Below are 12,565 nucleotides of genomic sequence, written 5' to 3' on the forward strand. Positions count from 1 at the left end.
ATGACCAGTCGACTGGTTTCTGTGCCAAAGGGTGTGCTGATATTGTGTACTCCGGGACTTCCCTGCTGGCCGGACCAATATGTATCTGTATCTTGAAATCAAGGATCCATTTATTCTATCAATCTGGTGCTATATTTTCGTGATCATGGACACTTGACTCAGATTAATTATTAGCATCGAGATAATGCTAGATAGTGTTTGGAGAAAGGCCTGCAAGTATTATTTTTTTAAGGAAAATGCTCGCAAATGTTGATAACATTACAACTAATGCCAATATTCCATGATAATAATCGTATCTTTGTGCTGTTTCCAGGCTATAGTTGCTCAGGTGAACCATGCAATCGGTGCCGAGAGAATTATCAACACAGAATGTAAAGAAGAGGTGAGCCAGTACGGAGAGATGACCCTTCACTTGTTATTGGTACAGGTTTGCGTTTTGCTGCATTTTCCATCTTCTGTTCAAACTTCCAACTATGGAATAGATTTGCTGAGATGATTTTGTTCTATGTTTGAGCAGACAAAGCCACAGAAAGTGTGCAGTCTTTGATGGTACTCTATCAGATTAGTTCATTATAAATATTTTAAACTGCAATTTCAGTTCCATTACTAACTCATTTTCATGATGGGATAAATTCCATTTTTCCATGAACTTCTGCAGTAACGGAATTGAATCTGTTGTGGGTAAAAAAAATGTCGGCTCGGTCGTTATTTGCACAGCCTGTGAGATGGCCATTGTGTGGATAGAGAACCAGCTTCGTGAAACAAAACGAAGGAGCTGATACTGCAATATGTTAACCAGGTCACTACTACCTTTGTGATTTGCTCTGACCTTTCTCTGATGTAATTCTAAAAAAGAGTTAGTTGGTGACTAGATTTTTGCATTGCATCCCAGTTCTGTGAGACCATCCGCAATTCCGCATGGTCGCCTCCGACATCGTGCTCGCCGGCATGGACATTATTTTTGAGCAAGTGTTATGCATGCTTACATCGATCATGACATATGTATATTTAAGTGTCTAAACAAGAACAGGGGCAATAAAGACAACTTCTAGAAAAGTAAGATTTAAAATACGTCTTTTATATTTTAGAAGTGTGTGACGTGCACATTTAAAGTGAAATGATAGCTTCGCCTGTAAGGTTACATGATTACAAAATGACACTTATTTAAATGGCTTAGTGAGGTAATCAAATTTAACTTAAAGAGAAATAGATTCGAAAGAGGGTTTGAGATTTAAGGACGTGCACGTGCACACTTATTAGTAGAGGTACAAAAAGGAGGGGTTACCCTCCAGCCTTTTTTGTTTCGGACAAATGAACTACTCCTGTCAAGGGTGACGTGATTAATAGGGTCAGATGATACTGTCAAGGTACCAGTTCGCACCTCTAACCCCTGTGCATGAAAAATTACTTTCATTTTTGTGGAATAAGAAGCCCTCATACCTTGATGAAAGGAAAATGCCAAATGCCTGAAAAGAATCTTGCCACAAGTGTGGCATGAATCAAACATGTGACTAACTTAGTCAAATTTGCATAACTTGAGATGTGGTGAAATATGACCTTAGTCAAATTTGCATCTACCGAGTCCTTAGGCCTTAAGCATCTATGAGTCCTCTAAAAAAAAAGTTATTTTGGGTGAGGTGTGATTCCTGAAATACTCTGAAAAAAAGTTGGTTGAGCAAAAAGGATTATCATTATCCACCATAATCACAAACGCAGCCTTTGTCAACAAATAGTGCTACTTACTTTCTAAACTGGCTAATCTCAGTCAAAGTAAAGTACATCTTGTATCTCTCCAAGCCAATCTAAAAGGGAAATAAGATTTTCCAGAACATGAAGAATTTACATCGGCTGCCCAGAACCAGTAGAGCACGAGAGCCGGAGTAACACTATAGAGCTCTAATTTTCTTGCACAAGCCATCCCGTGAAAGCCGGCTCAATGCTTGTACGAGTGGATGTTGAGCACCGAGACATACAGTTATGAAAACCATCAAATTTTACAAAGAACGTTCTCACATCCAAAATGTTGTGTCTTCAGGGGCACTAGAAAATTTCATGTTATCACAATTCCTGCCCATCCAAATCTGCCCTGACAGGATAATCAAGGCCATGTAAAGCAGGCATCCTTCGTAAATCCTCTTCCGTGTATGCAGGGATGAACCAATACTTCTTGTCATTTCCAAAGACCTGATAACAAAATCATTGTTTACAAGGAAAGTTTTGGATGAAGTTAACTTTGTGATATGTTTGTCTTTAACAGACAGAAATTGCAATCTGGCAGTACAATGGCTAGCAGTAAAAGGGAAATAAAAATTGGGAAGTCCTGTTTCAGATGTTACAGCTCACAGATAGTACCGACCTGATCAAGGACATGCCACTTTTCATATTCCCCTCGGGACAACCATAGTCAGTATGCGGAACAGAAATAAGATTATAGAGAATCACAGGAAAAATAATATGAAGCAGATGTACCTTGGCAAAACTTCCAAGAAAGAGCACACTCAAAGTTTATGGAAGACCATTTAAATGACTTCTTGGAACATTCCAAAAACATGATGGGTTTTTAATCAGAAGTGTTAGATCATAGTTGCATAAAAGGAAATTCTGCACTTGTTTTGCTTAATTTCCTTCCACAGTTAACAAAGTTTCTATGGATTATACATGCCACATCGAAGTTTGCAATTTATGCCATTTGAAATCTTGTGTAACCACATACCCTACTCTCATGGAAAGCTATTATGAATAAAGTCTATAACAAGACAACATGAAAACTGAAAGTGAGCTAAACTATCATCACTATTTGCATTTCCACATGTAATTCCCATATTTGTTGGGAGTTTAAAGTCACCACAAGTGAGAGGTGTATCATTGTCTTGAAAATAAGCTAATTTCGTGCAGCTATAAATAAAGATTTTACTACTCTAACCTGAGCAAAATTCCTCTTCCGGCCAAGATCATACATCCAACGTGGACTAGTTTTCTTCTCATATGCCTGCACAACAAAGCAACAAATGAATCTCATCATGCACCATAATCCATGGTTAATGAAAATGTTTAGTGATATATTGCAAGATACTTGCCTCAATCGTTGTTGTATTAGCAGAAACAAGTGAAACATGCATTATCAGGAAACCCAAAATGCTCAAGGAAAAGGCCAGATTCAACACTGCAAGAAAGAGAATTGTTCTAGTCGATGTTCAACCAATCATGCTCAACCATATTTTTCTTTACAGAAACTAGTAATGCACTTACCAAATGTGAGAAATGTGGTTGCCAGTGCTGCAGGACTTCCTGGGATATCAATATCGCTGAAGAAGGCTATGAACTGAGGCAGTAGAGAGAGGGTGACAAGCGTTGTCTCAAGGAAGGTGTAAAACTGCATAGCACCATAAAAATTTCAGTAACCTAAGGATAGACATAAAGCATGGAAGAATACACTGGTTCAAAAGAAACCTAAAAAACAAATACTGGAGAAGCAGTGCCTGCAATGCTAATACAATAAACAAATCACTGACTATGGAAATAACATAAAACACATTGGTGCACTTGCATGTTGCATATACTCTCGCTTTCGGGGTTGCAGAAGTGAGATATACTCTTCAAGTAACAGAGCAAAACATTAATGCTTCAACTTATGAACAAATGTGGTTTCGCGGATGGTTAGCTTCTTTACGAGAAATAGGTGTTACTATTCACAAAATATAAATGTGCGACTTGATCAATGTTTGATTTATTAAGTGCTTGATTCTAAGTAGTAGGGGAAGAAAGGGAAATATAGTTTTTTAACAAGTAAAATGCATGGGAAGTTGCGACTGCCAGTTCGAGGAAAAAATATATCATGGGATACATCGGCCATCATGAAGGCACTTGAGAAGCTCCTAAAGCTGATGTAGTTGCACATACGAACAGCTACTGAAACTGTTTAGTGTTATAGATTCAGAACATCTACAAACATATGCATATAGTTTTACGATGCTCTAACAAGACTCGACTAGATGGCATGGCCTGACTACTTCAGAGATTCAATTTGTTACTAGAATCTGACAAACAGTCAGCACCCATTGGTCATTTGCTCCCAAAAGTCAACTATTTAGAGGGCAAGGTACTGTACAAGTACAATGAAATTTCAGTTCAAGAAATAGGGCTTTATTGCTCATTTGCTCCCTAAAAGTGAAAAGCATCAACTTTAAGAGGGTCTGATTTGCAAGAACTCATCATTCCACTGCAAACAATATTCCTTCAAAAAAATTGTGCAATTCAGATTTTGGGAGAGAGACGGTAATCAAACATTTAAGTGAGTTTCCAATTCTTTAGTGCAAGTCATATTTAATTTGAGCTTGTGGGGGTAAAACTCTAATACTATGTTGCTATTATGAAGCATCAGATCAACTTTGCAGCATACTATACAGATTGGGCAAAGGAAGAAGCTCATGCATTGCAGCATAACTAAATCGTACCAGGAAGAGAAGAAAGTATTTATAGTTGAGTGCTCCAACACAATTAACAACCCATACACAGTGATGATCCATCTTAAGGATACATCTTCCACCTGAAAAAATATTCAAGCATAAATAAACAGTGTGCTTGTAAGCTATGAATCCACAATAACTGGACCAGCATAGAGTTACTCCTGTAGAATAAATCATGAACTTACAAACAGAGCAATGATGGCACCGAGGCGGCTTCAGCTGGTTGCACTTCCTGCAGTATCTCATCCTTGGATTTCCCGTATCACTGACCATAGATTGCTGTGAGTTCATCTGGCTACTGAATTCTGAGCTAGAGAGGGGTGCAGTTTCTCCCCTTTCCTCATCAAAATCAAGATTCCAGTTTGGCGGAACAGAACCAGGATCAGTGAATACAACAGAGAAGTAGCACCATAATAGCATACCGAGCTGCAAAGCCAAAAGAACTATTTCCTTAATACACATTATAACAAAAAACAGGGATAATATGATGCTGTTTACAGTCAACTGATTCGGAATGCAAAGAAACAGTTTGAATTGTGCGCACCAATCAATAGCATTAAAATGCATTTAAACAGCGCAACACCTCATTTTTTTCTGAACTTCTCTGGTCACATAGGGTGCACATCGTACAGAGATCTACTCTAGACTCTGCTACTCTCACAAAGCATATGAGGAAAGCAATGATTAAACCGTGGGCACAGCAGTTCAATCACACCAATGAGTGTACAGTGCTATCAAGTAGAATAGAATACAATCACTCCTAGTATTTCATACTACATACCAAGAAATACCACCAAGGGAAGCAACAGTCAACAAGAAACTAACATAACGAAACGAAAATGCCCTACAAAGCAGCACACCTGGCACCAAGAATTCAAGAATATAGCATGTTAAACATCATAGCTCCCAACCTCCAGCATAAAGGTCAAAATCGAGATTTTAGGCCTACCAACGGATCTACCCAACATTGCTTCCCAAAGAGCTAAGATTAACATCTAATGATACTCAATCCTGCTGCAATTTGCATATTTTCCACCCAATCAATGATATCTTGCAAACCTGACGCCCTCAATTTACGCGACACGCACCAGAAAGTGGAAGAGGAGCAGCACGGCGAGCGCCGGGATGGTGCTTGTGCCGCCAACGAGTAGGACGGGGCCGTAGTTACAGAGGACGACGGCGTAGTACGTGACGCCGACGATGGCGAGGACGAGTAGTATCATGATGGATCCCAGACCCCTGAGCGCCGTGCAGAACCTAAAGACGTTCCACGCCATCGCGACCCCCGCCGATCTGTGCATGTCTCCCCACCCCGCCGCCGTCGGCACAGCCCAGCCGCCTCCGTATAGCGGCAAGGGGGCAACGAGGAGCGACACCGCAACGTCGTCCTCTGCCGACGCCAAGGGAGAGGGCGGGGGAAGAAGATTGCAGATAGGAGGCCAAGAGGGGGAAAGGGGACGGGGTGGAGGAAGACGGAGAAGGTCAGAGGTGGAGTTCCGCGGCGTTCTTCCACGCCGCGTTGTCACTTTCCTTCACTAATTTCTGAATAAAGTATTTTTATTGACAAAACAAAAGATTTCCACTGTTTCAAACGTATAAATAGAAAAGAGGACCCATTCAAAAATCACAATTACTCTCTCGGTTCCATAATTCTTGTCGAAATATTACATGTATCAAAACGCTTTTTAGAAATAGATACATTTATTTTTGGACAAATTTAAGACAATAATTATGAGACGGAGATAGTACGTCTTACTGCACGCTCATATCTGACATGTCGGATCCCCTACAACCTGTTATGGAAAATTCAAAAATAGTATGACCATTATTTTTCCTATAGAGACTCATAAGACATTTAACCAGCTATATCTACTGTTTATTATATCTCCGTTGTCCCTAAAGACATGTGATAGAAAACTCAAGAATAGTGTGACCACTATTTTCTTCGTGACAATGTCTAGAACACTAACCTAACCGTTTCTGATGTTATTCTATCGCTGCTATCTACAAATACTCACTCGGAAACAGTGTGATTATTATTTTATTCCTAGCAACGCAGGGACATTTAGCTAGTCCTATCAAGTGTTAGTCGGAAACTCAAGTATTTTCTCATTATCTTTATTGTCCCTAAATACCTGCGATGGGAAACTTAAGCATAGCATGACCATTACGCATAGGGCACTCAGTTAGTCCTCTCTAGTGTTAGTCCTGTCTCTAATGTCCCCTGTCTTTTCCTAGATGGAAAAATAATTTTGTTGCATACATGCGTTGACCAATGCCCAAGTGTACTTACAAGAACAATCATAGCTATAATCGGCTTTGGTGGTTCTCCAATTGATTTTACTATTTTTCACGTACCCTTTGCCACAAAATGGTAGTTAGGTCCTACTCTTCGAGTACGAATCCATGACGTGCCAAGTTGGTTACGGGTGGCATGCGAGCAGGCTTCTTGTTTACTCCCACCCAAGTGATCCGAAAGATCCTTTGGAAACCTAGGACGTGTCTAGCTAGATAATTTGCGAACCCTGCATGGTAGCGCCAATGGTATACATGCTTCTGGATCTGCCTGGCCTTTTATACGGCGTATGTAATATACTCCCTCCGTTCAACAAAAGATGTCTCAACTTTGTTAAAATTTGGATGTATCTAGACATGACTTAGTGTATAGATGCATTCAAATTTGATCAAAATTGAGACATCCTTTGTTGGACGGAGGAATTAGTATATTGTGTCTACCGGTAATAAGCATGTATTAGTACAAAATTGCTTATTAATGATGTTTGTTTCAAGAAGCATGAAGTAGTTTCTAACTATAATAAGGGTTTTTGATTTAGTACGTTGCTTATCTTGATATATGATAATACTTGCTCCATCAGACACACTTATTATGGATCAGAGGAAGTATTATTTTTAATATAGTAAATTGCCCACGGTAAGTACCAAGCTACATGATTTTAATTTTAGTGAGCCAACTCATTAAGTTTAAGAAGCCAAGTCAAATAAAGTCTTAAACTCATTAAGCTAACATGTTGAATCGAGTTGAATCTGTGATTTAACGAGTAGAGCCAAGATGGATATCCAATTATATCCATAAAGATGGTAAATGTTTTTTTTAGAATTGAGGAACTCAGCTCCCGATTTCATTAATGAAACCCAGCATAGTTCAAATTCTATAGGTTCAACGGGGGAAAATAGACTGCCTAACCATTACACACTTTAGCATTAACTTAGATATGAATCAGGTGGACCACATTTTTTAATAGAGTAAAATACAATAGTAGTCCATAAACTCGGATTGAATGCACGATTTAGTCCACGAACTCAAAAAACACACATATAAAGCCCTAAACTGGTATTAATGTAACACTTGTTCCAAAAACAGTTCGACGGGAATAATTCCGGCCACGTTGGTTTAAGCCAAGACCGTGGGTTACTGTTGGAGTTTCTCTTGGGGGTTTTTCTAAAAATTTAACAACAACTTGCGGAGAATTATGTTAAGTTTTTGCTAAGAGGAAAATGCACCGGTGGTATATTAACTTGGCAGCCATGTGCATATTAGTCAACCTACTTGTACAATGCAAAATCCAAGTCTTACAACTTGGCACGTATGTACACGTGTGGTCAAAAATACGATTTCTAGAATTTGACGCCGACGTGGACGACAGGTCTGTCCGGACTGGAAATTTAGCAAAAAAAAAAAACTCCTTCTATTTTTCTCGTTATTATCGCCCCAATTCCCCAAATCTCAACACATCTCTCGCGAAAGTGTAGGCGACGTCGACAACTGTGGAGGTAGTTCGTGCAATCAGTAACGCACCATTTCTACACCCATCAATCAGCATGGTGTTCTTCCTCCTTCTGTTGTTGCAAATCCCATGGCATCGCTATTTCGCGCTTAGGAGGGACAGAGTGAGGTGGACCGACGCAGGGAGGAGGAGACGACTCCGAGGTCTAGCGGAGTGGTGGCTCAGGGTGAGAGGACCGACGGGGCATGGACATGCAGTGGTGCCGTGGAGGTGCGGGCGTGCGGCCTCCGTCAAAGAGCTGGCAGCATAGGGGACGCAGCGGCGGCTCATGAGGGTGGCGATGTAGAGGAGAGGCACCGACACTGGCGATGGTGGTGTTGCAGAGGAGCAACGCTAGGTCGTGTGAGAGAAAGATGGGGAATGGGAGCTATGTTGCTCCTCACCAAGACCGGCGATGTCGCAGAGGAGAACGGCACTTAATTTGGGAAAAAATTAGGGATTTGGGAGATGGTGATTTAGCGAGGGAGGAAGAAGGGTGTTTTTGAAAGATGATGTATTTGCGAAATAACCCCATGTAGAATAATTTCGGGCCATAAAGCCCTCACTACACCCGCCTAGTCCACGTCGGCATGCCACGTCGGCGCTGAAACCTACGAAATCTTATTTGTGACCACCCGCGCTCATACGTACCAAATTGGAACACTCAAATTTTGCATTTTGCTAGTACGTTGACTAATTTGCATATGACTGCCAAGTTAATATACCACGGGTGCATTTTCCTCTTTTGCTAATTTAACAACAACCCACGGAAAATTATGGTAAATTTTTCGTAGTTTTATGTTCAATTTTTGTGAGAAAACCCCCCGAGAAACCCAACAGCAACCCGCGGTTCTCGGTTAAGCCGACGTGACTGCCACATGGCCGGAATTATTCCCGCCGAACCGTTTTTGAACCCAATTATTACAATAATAATAGTTTAGGTCCTTATGTGTGTGTTTTCTGAATTTGTGGACTAAGCTGTGCATTCTCTCCAAATTCATGCACTGGTGCTGTATTTCACTCTTTTGAAGATGCAGAACCTTCGGATGGCCATAAAGATGGTAAATGGTAGGATTTGTAGACAACGTTTCAGCAAGTGAAACCATCACACTAAGGACATCTCCAACTGTTGTTTTGCTGCCGTTACTTAACGCCATGTGTCAGATTTTTGCTTAGGTGGAAGAGAAAAAGTAGGAAGAAGTATTGTACTAGTTACTCCTGCAAGAAACTGCTATTTCACAGGTACCAAAAAAAGTTGGGGTATGACAAATGGATCCTAGTACAAAGAATACTTTTTAATTAGAAAAAAAAGTGATGGATAGAGAGAGAAGTGATGACATGGAATGCAAAGTAATGACTTGCTGAAAGGCTTCGTTCGGTTTCTGAGGTTTCTGATTTCCTGACCGGTATAGGAGGGGATTAAGGGGGATTTGTGGAAAATTGAACTATAATTTCAACAATCCGCTTTCATCACCACCGGTTGGGATCAACCGAACTAGGCCTGAGAAAACACGCTGTTTCATTTACCGGTTAACGGAAGGTTAATGATTGTAAAACATCACTGTACCTCCAGAGAACATTTAAAAAAAAATCCAAAGAACTTTTCGGACAGTAGGACGAGAGGAACCCTAATCAACGCCCAGCGACCGTCTTCGTGATCGGACGGCGTGGATCAAACGAGAAGGCGTTGTTCATTCCTTCGCCCGCAGACGAACATACAGCGGTCGGTCAGCGGAGGGAGAGAGAGAAGAGAACAGAAGTGAAGAAGCCAAACGAGCCGGCGGCCATGGCGTGGCGAGCGAGCTTGTCCCGGAGCGTGAAGGAGATCCGTTTCCTCTTCTGCCAGTCTTCCCCCGCCAGCGCCCCCGCTCGGTAGAACCCACCCGCTCCTCTTCCCCTCCTTCTCCCTCTGCCCGAATCTCTCCCCTCTCCCTAAAATTGGTTCCCCGCTCATGTCGGTGTGTTGGGGTCTGTGATCTCGTCGCAGGGAGTTCGTGAAGAAGAACTACGCGGACATCAAGACCAGCAACCCCTCCCTCCCTTTCCTCGTCCGCGAGTGCTCCGGCGTCGAGCCTCAGCTGTGGGCGCGCTACGGTATGCTTCCCTCGATCTCATCTTTGCCAGGAAATCCGAGATCGTACTCTTTGGCATAGTTCACGGAATCACAGGATGGTCTGGTCTGGCCTGTTTGCGTTAGCCGTCTCGTGGAACTATTGCCATTTTGGGGATTGATGAAATATCTCCATTGGAACTACCGGATCTTGTTATCTCGGGAGATCTTACCTGTCTCAGTATGCTTCGGAGGTTGCAGTTTGAGATAGATTCCGTTGTTCATCTGGAAATGTTTAACATGTGAAATGAAATGAAATGAAGATGAATTTGCATGATTAGGTGTTGGTTGGGCATAAGGCTTCCCCACTTATTGTGTATTTTACACTGAAGTTTACACTGTCTCAAATTTGACCTTCATGATTTCTATCATGCAGCAATACTGTTTGAATTTGGCCTGCTCTTACTCTGTCACGCTTAAATATATGTAAACTATAGCTCATTAGGACATTCTTAATTTAGTTTAAGAATGTATTGCAATTGAAGCAGAAAAGCAAGTACAATGAAGTATAATATGTCGACAATCAAGACAATTACTACAACCAGTTGGTGACTTAAAACAAAAACACATGCTACGCCATTAAGTAAATGGGGATAGTTTTTACTATATATGATTATGAAAAATTGGGAATTCAATTGGGATGTTAGATCATCAGACAAGTTGATATAAGTCCAAAGTTCTAGCTTAATTTTGATAAACGCTGAGATGTTCAGTTGGAACCTTAGCTTATAAGTGAAAAGATAAGGGAGCAAGGGACTATAGCATCACTTTTTGTCCAATCAAGAAAATAGCCTGATCATTTATGTCTCGTAGGATACAAGAAACAAGAGTAAAGATTCCTTCGGTTTAAAACACAACTTTAATTCCGGTGCAAGTAGATAAAAGTATCAACGGGAGAGACATAAGATGAGTAGCCAGATGCATACATGAGGTAAAGGGAGAGACGTAGATGCGTGTGTGGTTGAAGGCAACAGCTTGAGAAGGTACAAGTTCTTCCACTAAAAAATTCGCTCCAATGGTGATAATTCTTATATATGCTAGCATATCAGAGTTAGTTTAGGCTACTACACCACTATCACCTTATCCCAGTTATACCTGAAGGCATTTTCTTGTCCGTAATAGTCATCATTGGACATCCTTGGGAACTGGATCTTGTCCTCATCATCCAAAAGGGTCATATCAGCTCTCTACCTGTTCTCAGCTTCAGCCTATATATTTAGCAAATAAGCATATGGTAAAGATTGTACTGCGGCTGTTCGGGGAGCTTACTTCATCAGTTCATCTAGAAGATGGCTTTCTTTGAGTAATTAGTAAAAACTTAAAAGCATGAACTTCTACTAAGAACCCTAAACTTTCTGAAAAATACATTTCATGATTCAGTTCTGCTTTCCATGTACAATTTTTAAAAGACAGTACTTGCCTATTTTTGCTTCATGGATATTATTATGATATAAGTCTTGTATGGACATAGCGGGTGGTGCTGAACTATTGGATTATTATACTGAAGCGAATCTGTTATGTAACTACATATTTGACTTATTTGTTATGTGGAACATACCTTTTATACTAACCCTGCCATTGATCTGCTGGTTAGACATGGGTGTGGAGAGGTGCGTGAGCTTGGGCGGCCTGACAGAAGCCCAGATTGACAAGAAGTTGGAGGACCTCGCCAAGGCAGGATAGTCGCTTAAAGCTAAATAATGTGAGCTAGCCAAGTTTTCTGGCGTTAATTCTTCCCAAATAAGAGAAACGTTTAGCATGGCATGTTCTGTTGTCTTGGTTTCCGGTACATGACTGTCGAATCAGTGTTCAAGTTGTGCAACTGATTTCTGAGAAGGTACTATCTTGTTTTTTACGGACCTATTTCTCCAGAGAAAAATCAAATTCTGAGAAATATTGTCTTTACCTCTAATCAGGATTCACAGATTGTCTTGAAATTGTCAGGTAACTTTCAAGCACAATTTCATGATTTTTTTGGGGGAATTCGGATAGTTTTCTTCACGGAGAACATTATGTTGCAGGTCTGTACGGTCCCATTTAAGGTGTGTTTGTTTGGGCTCGCAAAAGCAGCTCGAACAGTTTTTGGGCTATAGAAGCTGGAGCCCAAACACACTGATTATTGCATAAAGTAGCTGTAAATTCTAGGTTCTAAAGAAACAACTTTTCATTAGACGTGCTCTGACAAAAAATATTTTTGATCTCTT

The 12,565-nt window shown here is 40.8% G+C and overlaps 2 protein-coding genes and 1 long non-coding RNA gene across 3 annotated transcripts; 2 read left to right on the plus strand and 1 right to left on the minus strand.

Moving 5' to 3' along the window:
- On the plus strand, positions 1 to 869 carry LOC106865587. The gene is made up of 3 exons (XR_001404746.2): positions 1 to 427; positions 518 to 549; positions 659 to 869. It is a non-coding gene; the product is annotated as an uncharacterized LOC106865587 (long non-coding RNA).
- Positions 870 to 1,667: 798 nt separating this feature from the next.
- LOC100827024 (probable protein S-acyltransferase 14) lies at positions 1,668 to 5,995 on the minus strand. Its single transcript, XM_003579469.4, has 7 exons — positions 5,555 to 5,995; positions 4,652 to 4,892; positions 4,455 to 4,546; positions 3,250 to 3,373; positions 3,078 to 3,163; positions 2,924 to 2,989; positions 1,668 to 2,184 (listed from the first exon to the last, which is right to left on the minus strand). The coding sequence occupies exons 1-7, from the start codon at positions 5,765 to 5,767 to the stop codon at positions 2,059 to 2,061; spliced, it is 948 nt and encodes a 315-aa protein (XP_003579517.1). The 5' UTR covers positions 5,768 to 5,995; the 3' UTR covers positions 1,668 to 2,058.
- A 3,949-nt stretch (positions 5,996 to 9,944) lies between these two features.
- LOC100829755 (NADH dehydrogenase [ubiquinone] 1 alpha subcomplex subunit 2) lies at positions 9,945 to 12,298 on the plus strand. The gene is made up of 3 exons (XM_003579475.4): positions 9,945 to 10,123; positions 10,239 to 10,345; positions 11,956 to 12,298. Exons 1-3 carry the CDS (start codon positions 10,038 to 10,040, stop codon positions 12,042 to 12,044), a joined length of 282 nt encoding a protein of 93 aa, XP_003579523.1. The 5' UTR covers positions 9,945 to 10,037; the 3' UTR covers positions 12,045 to 12,298.
- The last annotated feature ends 267 nt before the right edge of the window (positions 12,299 to 12,565 follow it).

The sequence above is a fragment of the Brachypodium distachyon genome, chromosome 5, assembly GCF_000005505.3.
Source record: "Brachypodium distachyon strain Bd21 chromosome 5, Brachypodium_distachyon_v3.0, whole genome shotgun sequence".
NCBI classification, from domain to species: Eukaryota; Viridiplantae; Streptophyta; class Magnoliopsida; order Poales; family Poaceae; genus Brachypodium; species Brachypodium distachyon.